Genomic DNA, 23,043 nt, shown 5'->3' on the forward strand with positions numbered 1-23,043 from the left:
GTAATATTTCATTTTAAATGCTTTCATTTTTAGGATGACTGCTCAGGCTGTAGAAGAAGAAAAGAGGTAATGTAACTATTTTTTCCTAGAATTTTAAAGACCAAAAAAAAAAAAAAAGAAACTGTCTTTTCTCCTGTCCTAAATTAAGATTTATTTCTTTTAACTTAAAAATACAGACTGTCTCTGGTGGCTTGTATTTTATGTGACTAATATTCTAGTATCTTGAGTAGAATCTTTACTGGTCACAGTGAGTAGATAGCTCTTTATGTTTCACTTGATGAATTCTAAGACTTTGAGCAAGGGGGTTTTGGAAGTCATTTGATATCTTTATTTACCTACTGTCCCTTCCCAGAAGTCTTATTTTACTTAATCCTTTCTCCCCCAGTTCGACAATGCAGTATGTTATTCTCATGTACATGAAACATTTGGGAGTAAAAGTGAAAGAACCTCGAAATTTGGAGCACAAGCGAGGTCGGATTGGATTCCTTCCAAAAATCAAGGTAAAACTGGAGTAATAACAGTGTGTTCAGGTCGCCATGCTTCTTATGTCTGACTGCACGGCTTTCCTTCTTCTTAGTGTTTACTTTTTCAGCAAATTAGTGCTAAGCATGCCAGCAGGAATAAGATACGGTCCCTGTTCTCAAGAAACTCAAAATCCAGTGAGAAATCCAGGCGTACGAACTAACTGTTAGATGATATGAAAAGTGAAAACAGGAGTTTACACAGAGAGCCATCGTCAGCTTTGTTTCGACCCCATGCTTTTCCTTTACGGTTCCTCTCGATGTTTATAATTGTTTATGTTGTTAGATTGTAAAGCTGGATGAAGATAAGGGCCTCCTCCTTCGTTGTACCCCATCTTTTAGCATTGTGCCTTCAGACATTATTAGCTTAGCAAATATTATTCAAGAGATGAATGAGTTACTTAAAACAAGCTCCCAGTAAATGTGTTGTAAAAATACCTTTTACTTTCCAAAATTGTCAGCTCTGAAGGGTTTGAAAAGGCATCTTGAGTTTGGAGTGTACATAGTGCTGTGTGCCAGCTTCCAACGAGCGCCCGTTGTGTGTCTTTAATTTACATGTGGCCAGTTTCTTTCAACCTGACCATTAGGATTGTGCGTCTCTTACCTCTTTGATTGTACCTTGATTCTAGCAAAGTATGAAGAAAGATAGAGAAGGCGAAGAAAAGGGGAAGCGAAGAGGATTCACCAGCATCCTGGGACCCCCTAGGAGACCAAGCCGCCACGACAACAGCGCAAGTAAGTTGAAGTCTGAGATGCTGCATTCCCACCATTCCATGCCGTCTTTAGATCAGAGGCTCATTCAGCTAGGTTGGGTTGCTGGAGAAAGATGTTCTAGAAATGTTTCCACTGAACCTCCACTGTTTTCTATTCAGTGTCATTTCTAAACCCCCGGTGTTCAGTTAGACTTCACAGTTGTCGTGTTTAATGGCAGTAGAACATCCCATCAGCTGTTCATAACATAATTTACTTACCTGTTCTGACTTTGTTGCATTCACTTTCTGATTGTTAAATTCATAAAACAAAATGTACACAAACTTCACCATCATACTTTGTCTTTTTGTACATACGTGACTCATTTTCTCCATACTTAACTGTTCTCCACCTCTTCATTGTGCTTTATTTCCTGATGTCCCGCCACCCTCAGGCCTAGTGGAGAGATGCTGTCCTAGAGAGGGCTACAGGAGAAGTGGAGGTGGTGCTATGGGAGAGAAATTAGGTCCTGCAGTGGTCCTCACATTGGGCAGCACCACATTTCAAAATACTGGCACAGTTGGAGTTGGGGGCGGGTGTTGTGATCCAGCAAAGCTGAGTGTCCCACCCTATGAAGAATCCTCATTCAAATGTCAGTGGTGCCCCTTGTTGAGAAACACTGAGAAGATGAAGGAAATCTTTAGAGAAGAGGTTGAGGAGAATGGAAAACTTAACCATCTGTTAAAGGGATTCAGAAGAAGAATTGTAGGACTTAGGGAAGGAAGAATTTTAGGATTAGAGATATAACGAGCTATGTGAAGATGTGCACAGCTCTGGGGTGCTTCTTATGGTGACTGATGTAAACACTGGTAACAGGCAGGATGGGGATTATTCTGCATGGTCTCTGAGGCATGTCATGATGAAATTGTGAGTGTTAGGGAGGAGTGGGGTAGAGGCTTGCTAAGAGTTCACAGAGCCAGCGGGCTTCATCTTCACTCTGACAGAGGAATACAGCTTTGTGGTGTATCCATCTCTGTCTGTCGGTATCCCCTCTCCCCACACCCAGTGCTGGTCTTCTCAGCTCCTTTTCTCATGACCCTTCTTCCTCTGCCTCTTCTCTCTCCCCCTCATCTTCTACCTTCTCCCACCCTTTTCTCCTCCTCCTCTTTCACTCTTCCCTGCCTTTCTCTCTATCTCCATGGCCCACCTCCTTCCTTCTCTTTCTTCCTTACTTTTTTTCTCCCTTCCTTCCTATCTTTTTATCTCTCTCTCTCTTCCTCACTCTGTGTAATTCTTGTTCTGTGTTTCTAGGGCCCACCATGTTCTTTCGAATTCTTTTCGTCATCTTCTTTAAAGCTGTTTTGCCACATGATTACTAGCCGTTGCTTTCTGTTCAGTTGGCAGAGCCATGGAACTGCAGAAGCAGCGCCACCCTAAGCACTTGTCCACACCCTCATCTGTGAGTCCTGAGCCTCAGGATTCTGCGAAGCTGCGCCAGAGTGGGTCAGCAAGTGAAGGAGCAGACACTGGATACCTGCCAGCCAATTCCACGTCCTCCATGGTTGCAGGGGCCACTCTTTCCCAGGAAGGAGGGAAAGAGAATGATATGGGTGAGCTAATGCTGTCATTCAACTTAGCTAAGCATCAGGATTTTAAAACAACCATACTAAGAAATAGAGGGGCAGATTATTTGAATCAGGACTGAGTCACAGTTTAAAGATTTTAGTATCCTATAACCAGTGACAAATCTATTCTGAATGGTAATTTTGAGTTATTATCCATTCAGAAAATATTTATGGAGTTTTCTGTCAGGCATTATCTCTGTAGCAAACATTAGCATGCGAGAATTATACATAGATTTTTGCCCCATGTAGCTTAGCCTTCTGGGGAAGTAGTCATAAATACCATAAATAAAATATTCAAGTTATGGGGAGTGTTGAGAGGACTGGTCAGAAGTTAGAAGCATATACAGTAAATAAAAGAATGGGAGGTAATGAATAAAGAAAAAGCAAAAAGAGGAAAGAAGCCGAGGAAGAGAAGATATTCTTATTCATAAGAGATTTCCATAAATTTGGGGGAGATTAATGGGATGGAGAAGGCAATGGCATCCCACTCCAGTACTCTTGCCTGGAAAATCCCATGGACGGAGGAGCCTGGTAGGCTGCAGTCCATGGGGTCGCTAGGAGTCGGACACGACTGAGCAACTTCACTTTCACTTTTCACTTTCATGCACTAGAGAAGGAAATGGCAACCCACTCCAACGTTCTTGCCTGGAGAATCCCAGGGACGGGGGAGCCTGGTGGGCTGCCATCTGTGGCGTTGCACAGAGTCGGACACGACTGAAGCGACTTAGCAGCAGCAGCAGCAATGGGCACGAGTGGTTTGATGGATGAAAGGACATAAAGGAAGTAGGAGCCCATAGTTCGTGTAAGGAGTCCAAGGTGGGAGCCAGTCTGTCCATTGGAACCCAAAAGAGACCTTGGGCTTAGAGTTGTCATATGAGTCACAGAGTGCATGAGGAAGAAGTAAAACTGAAAATGATGAATTCACATCTATAATCAAAACAGTTCTGTCAGCAACTTCTGATTTTTACATTACAGAATATAAGCAGTCATTCCTGTATCAGAAGAAAATGAATATGTTCTTTGTTACAGAAGTTGAAGTCAGACTGATTATATTCTTTACAGCCGGAGATGGAGAAGGTTATACAGTCTGCAAAAACAAGACCTAAAGCTGACTGTGGCTCAGATCATAAGCTTCTCATTGCAAAATTCAGGCTTAAACGAAGTAGGGAAAATGACTATGTCATTCATGTATGACCCAAGTCAAATCCCTTATGGTTTTACAGTGGAGGTGATGAACAGTTCAAGGGATGAGATCTGGTAGACAGAGTGTCTGAAGAACTGTGGACAGAGGTTCATAACATTGTACAGGAGGTGGTGACCAAAACCATCCCAAAGAAAAAGAAATACAAGAAGGCAAAGTGATTGTCTGAAGAGGCCTTACAAATAGCTGAGCAAAGAAGAGAAGCGAAAGGCAAAGTAGAAGGGGAAAGATATACCCAACTGAATGCAGATTTCCAGAGAATATCAAGGAGAGATAAGAAAGCCTTCTTAAATGAACAGTGCATAGAAATAGAGGGAAAACAATAGAATGAGAAAGTCTAGAGAGCTCGTCAAGAAAATTGATGATACCAGGGGAACATTTCATGTAAAGATGGGAACAATAAAGGACAGAAACAGCAGGTACCTAACATAAGCAAAAGCTATTAAGAGGTGGCAAGAATACACAGAAGAACTCTATAAAAAAGGTATTAATGACCCAGATAACTATGATGGTGTGATCACTCACCCAGAGCCAGACATCCTGGAGTGTGAAGCCAAGTGGGCCTTTGGAAGCATTACTATGAACGAAGCTAGTGGAGGTGATGGAATTCCAATTGAGCTCTTTCAAATCCTAAAAGATGATGCTGTGAAAGGACTGCCCTCAATATGCCAGCAAATTTGGAAAACTCAACAGTGGCCACGGGTCTGGAAAAGGTCAGTCTTCGTTCCAATCCCAAAGAAGGGCAATGCCAAAGAATGTTCAATCTACCATACAGTTGTGTTCATTTCATATTGATAGTAAGGTAATGTTCAAAATCCTTCAAGCTAGGCTTCAACAGTATTTGAATCAAGAACTTCCAGATATACAAGCTGAATTTAGAAAAGGCAGAGGAACCAGAGATCAAATTGCCAACATCCATTGGATCATAGAAAAAGCAAGGGAATTACAGAAAAACATCAACTTCTGCTTCATTGACTATACTAAAAAACCTTTGACTGTGTGGATCACAACAAACTGTGGAGAATTCTTACAGAGATGGGAATACCAGACCACCTTACCTGAAAAAGCTGTATGCAGGTCAAGAAGGAACAGTTAGAACCAGACATGGAACAACAGACTGGCTCAAAATTGGGAAAGGAGTACGTCAAGGCTGTGTATTGTCACACTGCTTATTTAACTTATATGCAGAGTACCTTATGCAAAACGCTGGACTGGATGACTCACAAGCTAGAATCAAGATTGCAGGGAGAAATATCAACAATCTCAGATACGCAGATGATAACCACCCTGATGGCAGAAAGTGAAGAGGAACTAAAGAGCATCTTCATGAGAATGAAAGCGTGAAAAAGCTGGCTTAAAACTCAGCATTCAAAAAACTAAGATCATGGCATCTGGTCCCATCACTTCATGGCAAATAGATGGGGAAAAAGTGGAAACAGTGGCAGATTTTATATTCTTTGGCTCCAAAATCACTGTGGATGGTGACTGCAGCCATGAAATGAAAAGATGCTTGCTCCTTGAAAGCAAAACTGTGCCAAACATAGACAGTGTATTAAAAAGCAGAGACATCACTTTGCCGACAAAGATCCATAGAGTTAAAGGTATGGTTTTTCCAGTAGTCATCTATGTATGTGAGAATTGGACCATAAAGAAGACTGAGTGCTGAAGAAAAACCGATGCTTTCAAATTGTGTTGCTGGAGAAAGCTCTTGAGAGTCCCTTGGACAGCAAGGAGATCAAACAGTCAATCCTAAAGGAAATCAACCCTGAATATTTACTGGAAGAACTGATGCTGAAGCTGAAGTTCCAATACTTGGCCACCTGATGCGAAGAGCTGACTCATTAGAAAAGACACTGATGATGGGAAAGATTGAGGGCAGGGGGAGAAGGGAGCGACAGAGGGTGAGATGGTTGGATGGCATCACTGACTCAGTGGACAAGAGTTTGAGCAAACTCGGGGAGACAGTGAAGGACAGAGAAGCCTGGCATGCTGCAGTCCATGGGGTCACAAAGAGTTGGACATGACTTGGCACAAGCTAAGTGAATTGTGTAAGGCCTTGGTACACAGTTCTTAAGTCCTCCATGCTATTAGTGCCCTGAAGCTAACTTTAGGGGACCTAAAGCCTGGCAGTAGGCATGCCAGGGGCTTATGCCACTCAGAGGAGCTTCTAGCTGAAAGGATCCTACTTCTACATAGCAGAATAGGAAAGTCAAGTCAGCTGCTAAGTCTTGCATTCTTAAAAATGTGCAGCATTACTCACTTTTGGCAGAAGTTATTAGAGTCAAGACCTAAGATAATCAGATAAGATCAGATCAGATCAGTCGCTCAATCGTGTCCGACTCTTCGCGACCCCATGAATCGCAGCACGCCAGGCCTCCCTTTCCATCACCAACTCCTGGAGTTCACTGAGACACACGTCCATCGAGTCAGTGATGCCATCCAGCCATCCCATCCTCTGTCATCCCCTTCTCCTCTTGCCCCCAATCCCTCCCAGCATCAGAGTCTTTTCCAATGAGTCAACTCTTCGCATGAGGTGGCCAAAGTACTGGAGTTTCAGCTTTAGCATCATTCCTTCCAAAGAAATCCCAGGGCTGATCCTCCTTCAGAATGGACTGGTTGGATCTCCTTGCAGTCCAAGGGCCTCTCAAGAGTCTTGTCCAACACCACAGTTTAAAAGCATCAATTCTTCGGCGCTCAGCCTTCTTCACAGTCCAACTCTCACATCCATACATGACCACAGGAAAAACCATACCACCAAACCTATTTGGGGCATAAAAAGGAAAATACAAAATAAACAGAAAAACTGCCACTAGCAGAAAACAATTTAGGTAATAAGTAAGAACTTATAAAAATACCTCCAAATTAGATAGTATTCTTGAAGAAATTAAAGAGGTTATTATATCTAAAGTAAGAATAGCATGTTATGAAAAAGGAGCAGAGACCAAGAAGTCTTAATATAACTGTTATATACAATAACTGTTTTATTAGTTATCAATTGCTTTGTAATAAATTATCCCAAAACTTAATGGCGTAACACACAAAAAATATTTACTACTTCACATTTTTGGTGTGTGAGGAGCTCAGGAGCACCTTAGCTAGGCAGTTTTGGGTTGGACTCTCTCATAAAGTTGTAGTCAGGATGTCAGCCAGCCATGTAAAAGCTTAACAGGGCCAAGAGACCTGCTTCTGTGCTTCCACAGGTGGCTGATGACAGGAAGACTTCATGATTGAAACATGAAGCAAACAGAGGCATAATCTGAAAGTGACTGATGGAGTGTATGACTTTAATGTAATAAACATTCTATTTCATGTGACCTAGGAGTTGTAGCATTGGACCAGTAGAAAAGAAAACATAATCCTAACGTAACATGCCTCTTAACCTGGCAAGAAAAATATGTATAGGGTATGTTGTATTACAATATGTGTATGGTCACAATAATGTAAGTACACTATTTTTTTTTCAGACTCTTAGAATCAGCCTATTAGGCGAAGCATAGAATATTTTTAGTTGTGGCTGCAGATCAGAATGGAAATGTAAAAAATCCTCTTAAGGATACAAGTAAAAATGTAACTGAAAGACATGAAAGGTAAAAGGAAAGAAACACAATTAAAGAGAAGGATACGGACACAAATACCTAATGTGACATAGAGGAAAGTTAAGACACTTAACGCCTTGTTGGAATAAATATATATATATAATTCCATCATGTAAACTTAGGGAGTAACAGATAACTAGGAATAATAATATAGATGTTAAAGAATGGGAAGAAAAAAAGGACGGGAAGTGAAAATGGGATGAATAAGTGAGCAGACTCTTCAGAGATGAGAAATATGAAGTTATTTGGAGGTAGACCATCATGATAACTAAAATTTGAATGAAGAAGATTGGTACTTGGAGTAAAAAGGATATAGAGAATGTTTCTCCGTATCACGTGCTCTTCCTAGTAGTTGCCGTGTCTTATGTTGATTTTTTTTAAGCTGCGTAAAAATGATGGATGGGGAAGCCTGGCATGCTGCAGTCTTTGGGGTCACAGAGTCAGACACGACTGAGCGACTGAATTGAACTGAACTGAAAAATGATATTCCAGTTTATTTTTTACTGCATGTTAAAATTTTATGTTAGAATTTTGTTTCTAGCTAACCTGCAGTTGTTTAAGTAAGAATATGACCATGGCTGAGACTGAAGCTTTCTAGGGGACTGAATTTTTTTTTTTTAAATCATTGTCCTTGTGAACAGCATCTGAATGTCTGACTTTTGTCTTTTCAGGATCAAAACAAGCTGGAGAAACGCCAGCATCTGGAGACTCCTTGGATGGCACTCCTCGTACTCCCAACACCATCTTTGATTTCCCACCTCCTCCATTAGACCAGGTGCAGGAGGAAGAATGGGAAGTGGAGAGGTAATTCAGGGGTGTCTTAGGGGTGTTTAGGACATTGTTAAAAGTTTCTCACTGTATAGTATGCCTATACTTAGTAGTGTTTTTTTCTACATGCTTTTTGGGGAAAGAAATAGAATTTATTGGTAGTAAATATTAGGTACTGAAATGTTTTTAAATTTATTTGATATTAAGTCATTGCAGTATCCAGAAGAATTATTTATCGGTCACTGTGGTTTAACACAATTTTGAATATCTTTGTCATCAGTTTTTTTCATCACCATTTTATTTGTATGTTGACTGTCTATTCTCCATTGTCTTAGAGTGACTGAGCATGGGACACCAAAGCCCTTTCGAAAGTAAGTAATCCTAAAGTAGCTTTCAGTGGGCATATTTTAAGAAATATATCTTTTTTCCCTAAAGTCCTAGTTTTAAAGGAAAAAAAGCCCCATGTACAAATCTGTTAGCTAGTATAAAAGAAATTTCTTAATAAACACAACTATTTAAAAATTTATGGAAGTGTTTATAACACATGTAAGCTATTTTGTAAGGGAGGATGATGTTTTAGGCTCTGCTAAGTAATACTTCAGAAATCTGACTAATTGACTGTAACATAAAGACTTGTGCTGTCTCCCATTGTCCGTGTGATGTCCTGAAATAGAAATCATTATTTGTTCTTCATTAGGTTTGACAGCATAGCTTTTGGAGAAAGTCAGAGTGAGGATGAACAGTTTGAAAATGACTTAGAGACGGACCCACCCAACTGGCAACAGCTTGTCAGTCGAGAAGTGTTATTGGGACTAAAGCCTTGTGAGATCAAAAGACAGGAAGTAATTAATGGTGAGTTTAATTCATTTTTGTTATTCACATATATTGAGTTTTATTAGAGTTAAACCAACCCCAAACCTTGGAGTTTGCTTCAGAGTTTATACTCAATGTTTGTTTTGAACAGAGAGGAAATTAATAGATGATCCCTGAACTTTCCAACTTAAAAATGCAAATGATTGTATGATTCTTATTGATAATTTAAAAGGAAAATGTGTTTAGCATTCAAGTTATTTAAAATTCATATCATCATAGATCTTAAACATGAAGAATCATTGAGACAACACTTGTGCCCTCACTTTACTTTCAGGCTCTGTTATTTTTTTGCGCGTAGATTATAAATGAGAGAGCCAAGGCTCAGAATAACTAATTGAATTAGTCAGGATCATGCAGCTGGTAAGTGATGGGAAGAAAACTAAAATCTAGGTCTTCCTTTATCCTTGTGTAATGTGCTTTATTTTACCCTAGCATATATGACACAGAAGCTGTACCTATTACTATCTTTAAGTTGTGATTTGAATACATATGCTTCCTGTCTCTAGCAACATTGAGACATGGTGAAATTAAAAAGTTTGGCCTCAGAAATGAGAGTCTATAGGCAGGACTTCCCTGGTGGTCCAGTGGTTAAGAATCCACCTGCTAATGCAAGGGACATGGGTTCAGTCCCTGGTCCTGGAAGATCCCACACGCCTGTGAGGCAGCTAAGCCTCTGTGCCACAACTCCTGAAGCGTGTGCTCTAGAGTCTGTGCCCTGCAACAGAAGAAGCCACCACAGTAAGAAGCCAATCCGCCGCAACCAGAGAGTAGCCCCTGCTTGCTGCAGCTGGAGAAAGTCCGTGGGCAGCAGCGGGCACCCAGTGCAGCCTGCTTAATTAATTAGAGTTAATAGGCAAGTTAGATAACATAGAATGCTATTACTTTTGAAGAGGGTTCAGTTCAAAGACTATGTGATATTTGGACTTACAGTTTTCTAATGTTGTAGTTGTGATTGGTTGGTGCTGGCAACCCATGGATTTTGGAGTACATTGTTATCTTGTAAGTACAGAATGGTTTAAATGATACTTTTCATTTAGCAGTATTCAACTCTTACAGCCAGTATATAGTAGGGTTTCATGGAATTAAGAAGTGACTTCAGAGATACCGTATCCTGTCAAAACTATAAATAATGATTATATTAGTCATTTGGTTCTTAATTTCAGCCAAAGTGTATGTTTGATCTCATTCTAAGTAAGGTAACATTTTATGTTTCCTATTTTTCTGCTTAGAATTGTTCTACACTGAAAGAGCTCATGTTCGAACATTGAAGGTTCTAGATCAAGTGTTTTATCAGCGAGTGTCCAGAGAAGGAATTTTGTCACCTTCAGAACTACGGAAAATTTTTTCAAATTTAGAAGATATTCTTCAACTTCACAGTAAGATAAATTGACTCTGATCTTTGTTCCTAACATTTCCAATAGATAAAAGATTGTTGGTATAAAAAGGCACCATAACAGTAAAATCTTATAAATAAATGTATCCATGTTGGCATTCCTGAAAGTTCTATAATTATATGTGAGCATAAGATAAAGAAATAATTGGATCTTTGAATTTCTCCCCAATTCCTTACTTTCACCACATCAACTTTTTTTATTCAGAGTATTAACACAGAACTTAGGGCCTAAAGTCAATGCCTAAGACAAAAAACATAAATAGTTAAAATTAACCTTGGAAATTCCTGATTACTTACATTATATATGTTTTTTAAAATATATACTCTGTATAATATATGTATAAATATATTTTGTAAGTACTGATATATAATCCAAAACATTCAGGAATTAAATTATTTTATGGTTTTGTTGCTTGGAATGCTTGAATGAATACATTAAAAATCAGTGCTGCTGTCTGTCCCTGGTTGTAGTCATCTTGGGCTTTGGAGACAATAGTATCAGTTCCTCTCTCTTTAAGTCACTGTTTCTCCAGGACCCTTACTTTTAGTCTGTCTTTCATTAAGGATGCCATCACCACCTAGCAACACCCACCCACCGAACAGTTGCCTTTTGCTCCTGAGTCTCACCGGTGTGCGTGACACATTTGAGCATGATGATGTCCGTTGCCTGGGAACACACGTTTTGAGAGGAATAGTGGGCAGAGTCACTTGTACAGTCGAAGTTTGTTTTCTTACAAGCATGGCTGGTTACAGATGGAATCTTGAAGTTAAATGCGTATTTGATGCCCCTGTACCGTATATAATGTGCTCGTTTCCACATTATTTTATGCTTTGGCAGCTGGTTTTCATATAGAACTAAAAATATGTAGATGTATAGGAATTATGTCCAGATTTATATTTAAGGCAATTAGAAGCTATGTGGCTTAGTCGCTAAGTCGTGTCCGACTCTTTCAACCCCATGGACCGTAGCCCACCAGGTTCCTCTGTCCATGGGATTTTCTAGGCAAGAATACTGGAGTGGGTTGCCATTTCCTTCTCTGCGGGATCTTCTGGACCCAGGAATTGAACCTGGATCTCCTGCATCACAGGCAGATTCCTGCATTGCAGGCAGATTCTTTACTGACTGAACTATGAGGGAAGAAGTCATACTACTCTGAAAATCCTTTTTTTTTTAAATTTAGATTCATGACACTACCAGTATCTCAGCCTGAAGTGAATGTATGCTTAATGTTTTTTCATCGTTTTCCACCCCCTTAGTTGGATTGAATGAGCAAATGAAGGCTATTCGGAAGAGGAATGAGACCTCTGTTATTGATCAGATTGGGGAAGATTTGCTGATCTGGGTAAGGACATTGGTGATTTCATTTAAAAATTTTCATAGGCATTTGATCAGATTTAAGGTTAAGCTGCTAACCTTCCCAAGTATGCAAACTCATCCTTTCATGTAAAGATAAAAAGGGTCCAAGTGTGTATTCTTAATTAGTCTTCTAATAAGTGCCCATTCAACTGCATGCTCTTTTCTCATCAAATTAAAAATAATAGTTCTTTGTGTTTTAAAGAACGTAGAGTAAAATGGGCCTTGATAAAAATAATTTAACTGATGTGGAATTTTAGCTGTCTTTTATTGTCAAAATCTTAGAAATGTACTGTAAAACCCTGGACAATTACAGATTGTGAGCTACCATCACAAAAGCAGAAAAGAGAAAATTACTTAACCTTATTTACAGTATAAGGAAAGAGGGTTCAGAGACTATAGTAGCTGCTTGGCAGATTGCATTTATCTTTCTGGCTGACTCTTTGTCAGCATATACTCACTGTTCTAGGTGCTGGGGATACAGTGGCAGTCAGAACAGATACGGCTCCTGCCCTTGTGGAACTTATAATCAGTAGGGGAAAAAGAATAGTCATTATTTCAGGTGTGATTAATGTTACAAAAAGGGGAGAATACAGGTTATTTTGGGGGACACCTAAACTGGAGCATATAGAAAATCTTCCTACATGAAAGTGGAGTTGATCTAGACACTTAAAGAAAGTCCTATAGTTAAGCCTATGAGTAATAGTAAAACATGTGACGTTCCCAAAATTTTAACCCTGGTTGAACAGGAACTGTTTAGATATGCCAGCAGATACTTACTTCAGTATGTAGACTGCTTGAGGAAATGCCAAAAGATTTTGGTAATTTTACAATGATAACTTTTAGAAAGATTAAACACTGATAAGTTGACCAAAACAATCTTCATCTTACTCTTTTCTCTGATGGTGAGACCATGACTCAGAATCTACTAATCTATTAGTAGATCTCTTCTTAATGATTAGCCACTTGACATGTAAAACAGGATCAGGGAATCCTAATCCAGTCTCACCTTGCATTTCCTGAACTTTACAAAGCATTTTCTCCTTAGACCCATGCTGGCATTATTGTTGTTAAGGAGACTTAACTTCCTTGAAAATTCAGCTTATTCTGTGGCTACTCTGTGGTCGTGTGACTCATTTTGTTTCTTGATCTCTGAGTTCTGTGGGCTTGGCAGCACACTACCAAACTTGAAATAGAAAATTTGTAGTATGACATAGCGTAGCATCAATTTTCTTCTCCATTTGGATTAAAAAGTTGTGAGTCATATGGACTTAAGATATCTATCTTGATTCTGAAGCAGTTTAATTTACATCTCATATAAATAATGTTTAACACCAAGTGTCAAGTGAGATTCATCATTAATAAAGTACAAAAGTACAGTTGGTCCTCTTGTAATAGCCCTTTGGACTATATAAATATTACATGTGAAAAAGAGATACCTCTTAAAAGTGGGACAGAAAATTTATTTTAGAGCATGTAAAAAGAACTGTATTCTTGACCAGTGTGTTTTGCCTATAAGAGATTGAGGAAAAGCAAAATAGACTAACCAGTTTGGCTAGTTGCTGCTAGGTACAAATGCTTAATTTAGGGCAAAGCATTGGCCAGAAATACTAAAAGCAGAAATCGTAAATAGGTGTCTAGATTTATTTTATCTTTTAAAAATAGTTTTGGAGAGTATTTTTCCAGTATTGGCCCCATGAGATCACCTTATATGTACTTTTGCTGCTAGTAAAACCACTGTAAAACTGCTTGAGCCTGGGGCGTTATTTTCTTTTGTAAACCCAGCTGCTGTTAGTAATTGCCTGGTACCTAGATTGACTAACATACCAAGAATTCTGCCAGTCTCATCTCTAAATATGTTGAGTGTCATATTTAAAATAAAAATACAACATTGGAGCAACCTATTAAAACATCACTCTGCGTGCTTCATAGTTGAAGAGGAAAGTACTGAGCATTTACCTACAAATGCCCTGTGCTGTGCTGCACTTAGTCACTCAGTCGTGTCCAGCTCTTTGCGACCCCATAGACTGTAGCCCACTAGGCCCCTCTGTCCATGGAGTTCTCCAGGCCAGAACAATGGAGTGGATTGCTGTCCTCTTCACCAGGGGAATCTTCCCAACTTAGGGGTCGAATCCGCATCTCTTAACATCTCCTGCGTTGGCAGGTGGGTTCTTTACCAGTAGCACTACCTGGAAAGCCAGTAAAAAGTATAATTTTTAGTAAAAGAGGTTCATAGGCTCATGCATCTTCCCTAAGAGAAATTTAAGGGATGGAGCTCCAGCTTCTGCATAGGTGAAGCAGAGGTGATTTAGTTTTATTGTGACCCAGAGGGGTTATGACCTGCCCTGGGTTTCATAAGTGAGAGAGTAAGCTTGAACCCCAAGGGTTTTCTTCCTAGAGCAGTAAGATAGTAATTTTTGTGAAGGTGTCAGATTCTAAGAAAATCTAATTGTAATCTCAGTCTTTAAGCATTTCGTGTCTCATATCCCCCAGCTGTCAACCTTTCTGTCAGATTTAGAAGTGGGATAGACTGAAAAGGTTAAGTTGTGGTAAGCTGTGAACAAGAAAATATTATACGATGATCAAAAAAGGTCTGGATACATCAGAGTCAGAAGTTTTTTAGTGGAGAATCCTTGATAATCCACATTAAATATGTAGATTTCTGCTCCTTATCACTTGGGGATACTTACTGGGATACTGGAAGGATTGTGGCTGTCTGTCTTTTTGCCTGGCCTTACATAAGCTCAGTATCCCATTCTCTATTGTGTTCTTTGTGTTCTTGGCACAGTTCAGTGGACCCGGGGAGGAAAAGTTGAAACATGCTGCTGCTACCTTTTGCAGTAACCAACCCTTTGCCCTGGAAATGATCAAGTCTCGTCAGAAAAAGGATTCTCGATTCCAGACTTTTGTGCAAGTGAGTTGAGTGAGTCATGTAACCAAAAAAAAAAAAAAATGCAGTTTTTTTGGGGGTCAATTACGGAATGAACTAGGGGAATTCTAAGACTAAAATTTTGCATAAGGGTTATATCTATGTTTACATTTTTAAAGCCATACATTATCTCTTAAATTACTGGAGGATATAAAGGTGATACTGTAATGGTGAATTATAAAGAATATATGATGGGATTAAAATATTTGACTTAGAAGATATTGCCTCCACATTGTCTTGGAGATATTGCAGGAAATGGCCATGCACACTATTGAAATAATCCTGTCAAAACCTGAGAAGGGCCTTATAGCCAGCCCAGAGAAGAGTCAAACAGCAGTCATGCTTACTGGGATATATATTGGTATAGATAACCATCAGCAAACTAGAGCCCGTGGGCCATATCCGGCCTCTTCCCTGTTTTTATAAATTAAGTTTTATTGGAACACAGTTTATTTTGTATTGCTGTAGACAAATCAGCACAAATGTTGCAACTTGATGCAGATGTATCATGTCACAGTTTTGTAGTTTAAGAGTACAAATACAGTTTATCTATGTTCTTTCTTCATGCTTTCATCAGGCTGAAATCAAGGTATCACTTGCAGCTGCAGTTCTCATCTGGGACTCTCTCAAGCTCACTAGTTGTCAGCAGAATTCACTTCCTTGTAAATGTATAATCGAGAACCCTGTCTTGCTGTTGTTGGCTAGCAACTGCTCTGGGCTCCTAGCAAGCGCCCAAATCTCTTTGCCACATAGCCCCTGTAGGCAGTTTATGAGATGTGGTGTTCTCTTCCAGGCCAGTAGGAACGTGTCTCTCTGACAGAGCTTGCTTTTAAAGACTCCTCTGATTAAGTTATTCTCACCTAGGACAATCTCCTTTTTGATTGACTCAGAGTTAACTGATAGTCACCTAATCACAGGAGCGATAACCCATCATATTGATAGGTTCTGTCCACACTCAAGGGCAGGGGGTGGGTTATACAGGTTGTACACCAGAAAATTGGAATCTTGGAGGCCTTCTTAGAACTCTACTCCACAGAGCCAAGTTCAATCCTTTAGGTGTTATTTCTGGCTGCTTTTGTGTTAAAACAGCGGAATGGAATAGTTGTGACAGAGACTGATGACATTCAAAGCCACGTCTGGCATATTATTGAGAAGTTTGCAGACCTCTGTTACAGCTGAGCTGATATATCTATATTTATAATCTACTGTGCCTACTTGGAGTGGCAGATAGCAGATTAACTGATTGATTAGCTTTTGGTGGGAAAGCCAATCATTGGAAAACATAACTAGATTTTCTTAGTATGTAAAGATAAAACTTTTTCACAAGAAAGCAGTTCTTAGAGATGATTATGGATGTTCTCAATCCTTGCTTAAACAGATAGCACAGAGCCATTTGCTGAGTGATAAAGGCTACATTATATGATTAAAGAAGAAAACAGAAGTGGAGTGTGCCAGTGGCATGTCCTGGCAGGTTTTAAGTCTTGATTTAATAACCAGAACTGTGATGCTGAACCAGAACTGTATGATGAATATATGGTGCATGTTAGGTAATTATAGTCCTAATAAGAATTACAAATTCACTATTTGCCTTTAATTTTAGGACGCTGAGAGTAATCCACTGTGTCGTCGTTTGCAGCTAAAGGATATCATTCCCACTCAAATGCAGAGGCTTACTAAGTACCCTCTTCTCCTGGACAATATTGCCAAATACACAGGTACAGCATTCTCACTGAAATTAAAGAGCTTAAGAGCAACAACAACAAAAGCACATTTTGCTGAATAATCTCTCACAGCATCCTGGTGTCTGGCACTTTGAATTTCCAAGTAGTATGGCAAAATAGTCTAGCAAGATTCCAGTTGTCTTCAGGCTCTTTGATTTAATGTGCTCCATTAGTAGCTCAAGCACAGGATTTAAGCAATCTGTGGATCATGGTTAAATCTGGCTCACACATATTTTTGTAAGAAAAGTTTTATTGGAACATAAATCAGCCAGTCATGCTCACTTGTTGAAATATTATCTCTTGACTGCTTTTGCTGTACAACAGGGTTAAATAGTTGTGACAAAGACCATTTGGCCTGTAAAATATACAGGAAAAGTTTAACAATACTTCCTCTAGCATGTATCATCCTATTTCCTTTGGTGAAGGCCTGTACCAGGTTGAAGAGATGTTTTATATCTATTGATATGTACTTTCATTAAGTCCAGTCAGTGTATTATCACTCCAGCTCTCTTGTTTTAAAATACAAAGTGAGTCTGAGTTTCTCAATTGAGCTTTAGGTTCTTATACTTACTTAGTTCTCAATACTTCTGTGTAATTAAGTGCCTATTTCTTATGCCTGGGAATTTGAAAATATTCATACACATTAATTTTTGTACTTTAATATATTTATTCAGTATAATTGAACTGTTGTTTAGAGGATTATAATTTTAAATATTGTGATTTGGTATTCTTTACCAAAACATAACTTCAACACAATCTCAGTACATTTTGGTGAATTTCATCTTCTTTTAATAACAAGTATTGTAAGTTATTTTCTTTCTTTAATCCCAGATTTAAAGAAACTTATTTTGGAGCTATTTTTAATTATTTTATCACTCAAAATTATTGTTTAACTAGTCAACTGTACATAATCTTGTAGGCTATGCACTTTGAAATTGCAAGGAGAAAGGAGTCTCATTTATATAAGCTTACAATGTGAATGAAACCCGTTTCTTGGGGTGGGCTTGATACTCGATGTAAAGCATCACTCCTCACATTTGATTTCTTTTTAAAAATTAGTATTTATGCTTAAAGACTGTGATAAGAAGTCTTACCTGTCCCAAGACTACCTAAACTAAGATTCTGATGTAGATTTTTTATCCTGGTATAAAAATATTCAGGGTCTTAGTATGCTTTCATACTGTTGAAATAAAGTGGTATCTCCTTTATATATATATATATGCTTATATTCTTTTCTGATTTCCTCCATTTTACATTTTGGATTTTTTTCACCATATTTAGAGTGGCCAACAGAAAGGGAGAAGGTGAAGAAAGCTGCAGATCACTGTCGTCAGATCTTAAATTATGTGAACCAGGCTGTTAAGGAGGCAGAGAACAAGCAGGTAAGAAGGAAAAAGCAAGAAGACACAGGTTGACAGTGAGAATAAGAACGTTAAATTCGTGTTACCCAGAGCCTGTTCAGTAACCCTTGTAGCTGTTATTACATAATTGAGGGGCGGAACACTGGTTACCTATTCATGTAGTAGGTGGGGCCAGATCAGTTTGTGGTAGGACGTCAGAGTTGTGTTTGGCTCTCTTGAGCATCTCTAGCTGCTTGTTTGCTCATTCATTCAGTCTGTTGGTAAAACTTTGGAAAAATAGGAATTTTGTTGTTTGTAATGTAAAATGTTATAACCCTAGAGGGAAAATTAGAAATTTATATCTATATTTAAAAAACACATATTCACGTGTTCATCTTTTGATCCAGCATTCTCTTCTTAGTGATCTACCCAAGAGAAATGAAGATATATGCCCATAGACTTCTACTGGAATGTTTGTAGCATAAACCAAATGTAGTATAGTCATAAACTAAAGTAATACCAGCAATAATGGGTGAATCTCACAAACATTATTCTGAGTGAAAGAAACTGGACACAAAAGAGTACACACATATATATTCTGTTTAGTGAACTTATAAGACCTAGCTAAACTAATTTATGGTGGAAAAAAATCAGAAAAGTGGTTTGTCACTGAAGATGTGGGGACAGATATTAGCTAGGAGGAAGTATGAGAGAGCCTTCTGAAGTGATGGCCATGTTTTGTATCTTGATAGGAGTTTGACTGCGTAAGTATATGCATTGGTAAAAGCTCATGGAAAGGTACACTTAAAATGTGTACATTTCACTGTATATAAACAAATATTGAACTCCCATTTAAGAATATTGAACTCTTGTTAGCTCTGTTAATGATGAAATGTTTAAAGTGTGCTTATATCTGTAACTTATTTCGAAACACATCCAAAATATCAAATGGATTGAGGAATAGATAGAGGGATGAGTAGATGGACAGATACATGGTAAAGCAGATCGAGCAGATGTTAATTGTGGAATGTAGATGAGTATATGGGCATTTACTATATACATGCTGACCTTTCTATTTAGAAATATTTTATAATCTTGGGGAAAATGTATGCACCCTTTAATCCAACCATTCTTCCTCTGAAAGTGGATCCTAATATACATGTCCATTAGTAAGATGTAATTAAACTATAGCTTTTTCACAAAGTTGAATACCACACAGCCACTGAAAAAATGAGCCCACTCTCTATTTGCTAATGGAACCATCACCAAGATATATTGATATGATGCACACACAGAAATGTGTATATGACTATATTGTTATTTTTGAATAAGTGATACATATATGAAAATATTATGTTACCATATATTTCTTTTAAAAAGGGTGTATCTACACACAGCATGCACAGAGGCAGTTCAGTTCAGTTCAGTCGCTCAGTCGTGTCCAACTCTTTTCGACCCCATGAATCGCAGCACGCCAGGCTTCCCTGTCCATCACCATCTCCCGGAGTTGACCCAAACTCAAGTCCAACGAGTTGGTGATGCCATCCAGCCATCTCATCCTCTGTCGTCCCCTTCTCCTCCTGCCCCGAATCCCTCCCAGCATCAGAGTCTTTTCCAATGAGTCAGTTCTTTGCATGAGGTGGCCAAAGTACTGGAGTTTCAGCTTTAGCATCAGTCCTTCCAAAGAACACCCAGGGCTGATCTCCTTTAGAATGCACAGAGCCAAGCTAACTTATATCCATATGTGTTCTTTTTTGCTTAGAATTTTCCTCATAGGCTACCCAGGAAATGGGTATTAGAAAACTGGAGGTGGGGAAAGCGTGGACAAACATAGAGGGAGACTTACTGTTTTTTGTGTGCCTTATATTACTTTCTGAATTTTGTACCATGTACATGATTTACTATTTAGAAATTAAATACAAGCTAGTTAGAGGCCAGAGAGTTTGAAAAAAAAATTGGAAGAGCTGAAGAGGTGGAAGGAAAACCAGGAGAGGGTAGTGTCACCAAAGCCGAAAGAAGGAGTGTTTTAAGAAAGAGTGAGTTGTCAGTTGTGGCTGATGTTGCAGAGCGCTCAGTAAATGCAGGGGCAGTGTCCGCATTCAATTAAGAAACAGGGAGGTCATTGATCCTCAAAGGAGTAACCTTAGCTCCGTCCTCTCTGATTTTCAGCGCTTGGAAGATTATCAGCGTCGCCTTGATACCTCTAATCTGAAGTTGTCAGAATACCCAAATGTTGAAGAGCTCAGGGTAAGAGATGGTCTTTTGGACTCTGTGGGAGAAGGAGAGGGTGGGATGATTTGGGAGAATGGCATTGAAACATGTATAATATCATATATGAAACGAGTCGCCAGTCCAGGTTCGATGCACGATACTGGATGCTTGGGGCTGGTGCACTGGGACGACCCAGAGGGATAGTACGGGGAGGGAGGAGGGAGGAGGGTTCAGGATGGGGAACACGTGTATACCTGTGGCAGATTCATGTTGATATATGGCAAAACCAATACAATATTGTAAAGTTAAAAAATAAAAAATTTTTAAAAATTAAAAAAAAAATGTACTGAAGACCTGGCAGATGATTAACATCTCAGTGGAAACATACATGACCTGAAGGAGTTCTTATATCATACATTGTCTATACTAAGGATTGTTTTCTTCCTTTTAAATGTCTTGGTCTGTGTGTAAAGACTGCTTTAGTCTTTCATAAGAGTAATATTTTGTGTGAAACTAACTTTTTGTGACAAGAATTTGTGGGAGACTAAGGAACATTCCTTACTGTTAAATTTAATTTTATTGTACTCTATAGTTTGAGTAAGAGTAGGGCTGTTTACTGTTGGAACTTTCCAGATTTTTGAGTTAAAGAATATAATTATTTTTCTATGAAGCTCTTCTAAAGCATTAAAGTTGAAACCATTACTGGAATGATAGTAAAATATTTATAAATTGTTATTTCTAGTACATGGAGTTTTTGTGTTAATTAACTTCTGAGGATTTTAAGTCTTTCTTGTACTGTTTCACTGGTTCTTTTGGCAGATTTATTTGGTAACTATTAAATTAGACTTTTATGTCCTACATAACAGCTTATCAAAACATGCTGATATGCTGAGCTTCCTAACTTCCAGAGACTTAAGATTTTTCTAGAGCTGCTTATACTAAAAGATAATTCTCTCAAGTTATTGATATTTAGAGCAAGCCTGAGTACTTCCTGGACTTCTGTGAATGCTGTCCTTAGAGCTTTTTTTGGAACAAGAGCCTAGAACTCAGAGGCTTCATATGCATAAGCCATGGTCTAGTTAGTTATGCATAGAAAAAAATAAGGAAGGGGGTTGAGACTCTAGGGACTGAACGTTTGCTTCATTTTTATTAGCTGTTGTCATCTGTTTAGAGTGTGATTGGGAAGATTTTACTCTTGGGTGTTTTTCTACAAGATGCGTTTTCCTTTTTAGAATATTTTATGCAGCTTACTTTAACTGGATTTTTATTCTGTTTTCAGTAGCTTACAGATATCAATAATCATGAATGTAAATGATGTCTTTTATATTAGGAATTTCTTGAAAGGAGACACTATGGAATATCATTTAAGTGCTTGGAAATAATTTGTATATAATTCTCCTTATTTTGGCAGAATTTGGATTTAACAAAAAGGAAGATGATTCACGAAGGCCCATTGGTTTGGAAGGTGAATAGAGATAAAACAATTGGTAGGTGTACTGTCTGCCAATGTGGGGGAGAGTAGAGAAAGAAAAAGAATAGGAAAGTTTCCTTATGCCAAACAGAAAAGACATCCACTCACATTTTTCAGTTACAGCAGTTAGCAGTGGTACTTTGTGTTATTTATACATTTACAAAAAATCTGCTTATGTTATTGTTTTACATGTGAAATGTGTTAAATATTTATTTAGGAATTAAGCAGAAAATTTTGTCATTATCCAGTCCTGTCTCCATCTTTGTATGCTGATCAGGCTAAGCTTCTTTTAAACTTCTCTATCTCAAACTATCTGTGGTGAAGAACCATTGTTTTTTTATTTGTTGTGATACTTTAAAAATGAATTATTAAAAATGAAATTAAAAAACACAATAGCAAGTCACTTTTACTAGATTTACCAGAAATCAGTTTTCTATGTCAAATTGTTATAAAGTTTATAAAACACATCTCAGTTTCTATACTAATCAACTTGTCCTACATTTTTATTTTTAGATCTGTATACATTGCTGCTGGAAGATATTCTTGTATTGTTACAAAAGCAGGATGATAGACTGGTGTTAAGGTGTCACAGTAAGATTCTGGCATCTACAGCTGACAGCAAACACACATTTAGCCCCGTCATCAAGCTGAATACGGTGTTGGTTCGACAAGTGGCAACAGGCGAGTATGTCCGCTGAATGACGCTAATCTCCAGGTTTATCATGACATTGCATAAGACACTCAGTGTTGTCTGAGTTGCACAGCTGGCATGGAGTTCTGCTCCTTTTATATTCTTATACAGATCAAATGAAATGCATTTACTGCCTAGAATGTGAATTATGAGTTTATATCCCCAAATTATTTAGGATGCTTAGATTCTCTGAATAATTTTTCACATTTAAAATTTTTCTGCGTATTACTCTGATCTTTATTTCATGTTCAAATCAGTGAAGATGGTGAACTGGAGCTAATGCCATTGAAAAGGCTTTCATTGTTTTGTTAGTTTCTTTAAAAACTTCAAGAGTTTATTTGGGCAAAAATTTATTTGGCTTGGGCAGCATCTAATATAGCAGACAGACTTATTTTTTTAGATTATTTTTATTTTTTTGAGAAGATAAAATATTTATTTATTTTAAATTATGAAAGTATGATAACACCTTTACCAGAGACTTGGAAGATACAAAACAAAGTTACATGTGGTTCCACTATACATTATGATTATTTTTTTAAATAGATAAAGAGTTTTAGTTGGGGTTTCAATATCAAACTCTGAAAAATTAATAGAATGAACAGACAGAAAAGTAGAAGGATATAGTAGACTGGAAAAGCACTATGACCCAATTCAACATA

General features: G+C 38.2%; 1 protein-coding gene across 3 annotated transcripts in view; it reads left to right on the forward strand.

The window, feature by feature from the left end:
* The window catches only part of ARHGEF12 (Rho guanine nucleotide exchange factor 12), a 177,770-nt gene that overhangs the window by 142,015 nt on the left and 12,712 nt on the right, over positions 1-23,043 (forward strand). For all 3 annotated transcript variants that reach the window (XM_061440602.1, XM_061440600.1, XM_061440601.1), the window contains 15 exons: positions 34-66; positions 386-500; positions 1,151-1,256; positions 2,609-2,821; positions 8,305-8,437; positions 8,737-8,772; positions 9,099-9,253; positions 10,504-10,650; positions 11,925-12,010; positions 14,810-14,935; positions 16,551-16,665; positions 17,953-18,053; positions 20,181-20,258; positions 21,634-21,709; positions 22,207-22,374. In XM_061440602.1, the coding sequence (XP_061296586.1) occupies positions 34-66; positions 386-500; positions 1,151-1,256; positions 2,609-2,821; positions 8,305-8,437; positions 8,737-8,772; positions 9,099-9,253; positions 10,504-10,650; positions 11,925-12,010; positions 14,810-14,935; positions 16,551-16,665; positions 17,953-18,053; positions 20,181-20,258; positions 21,634-21,709; positions 22,207-22,374 (1,688 nt within the window). The remainder of the gene's footprint in view (positions 1-33; positions 67-385; positions 501-1,150; positions 1,257-2,608; positions 2,822-8,304; positions 8,438-8,736; positions 8,773-9,098; positions 9,254-10,503; positions 10,651-11,924; positions 12,011-14,809; positions 14,936-16,550; positions 16,666-17,952; positions 18,054-20,180; positions 20,259-21,633; positions 21,710-22,206; positions 22,375-23,043) is intronic.

The sequence above is a fragment of the Bos javanicus genome, chromosome 15 (assembly GCF_032452875.1).
Source record: "Bos javanicus breed banteng chromosome 15, ARS-OSU_banteng_1.0, whole genome shotgun sequence".
Lineage (NCBI taxonomy): Eukaryota > Metazoa > Chordata > Mammalia > Artiodactyla > Bovidae > Bos > Bos javanicus.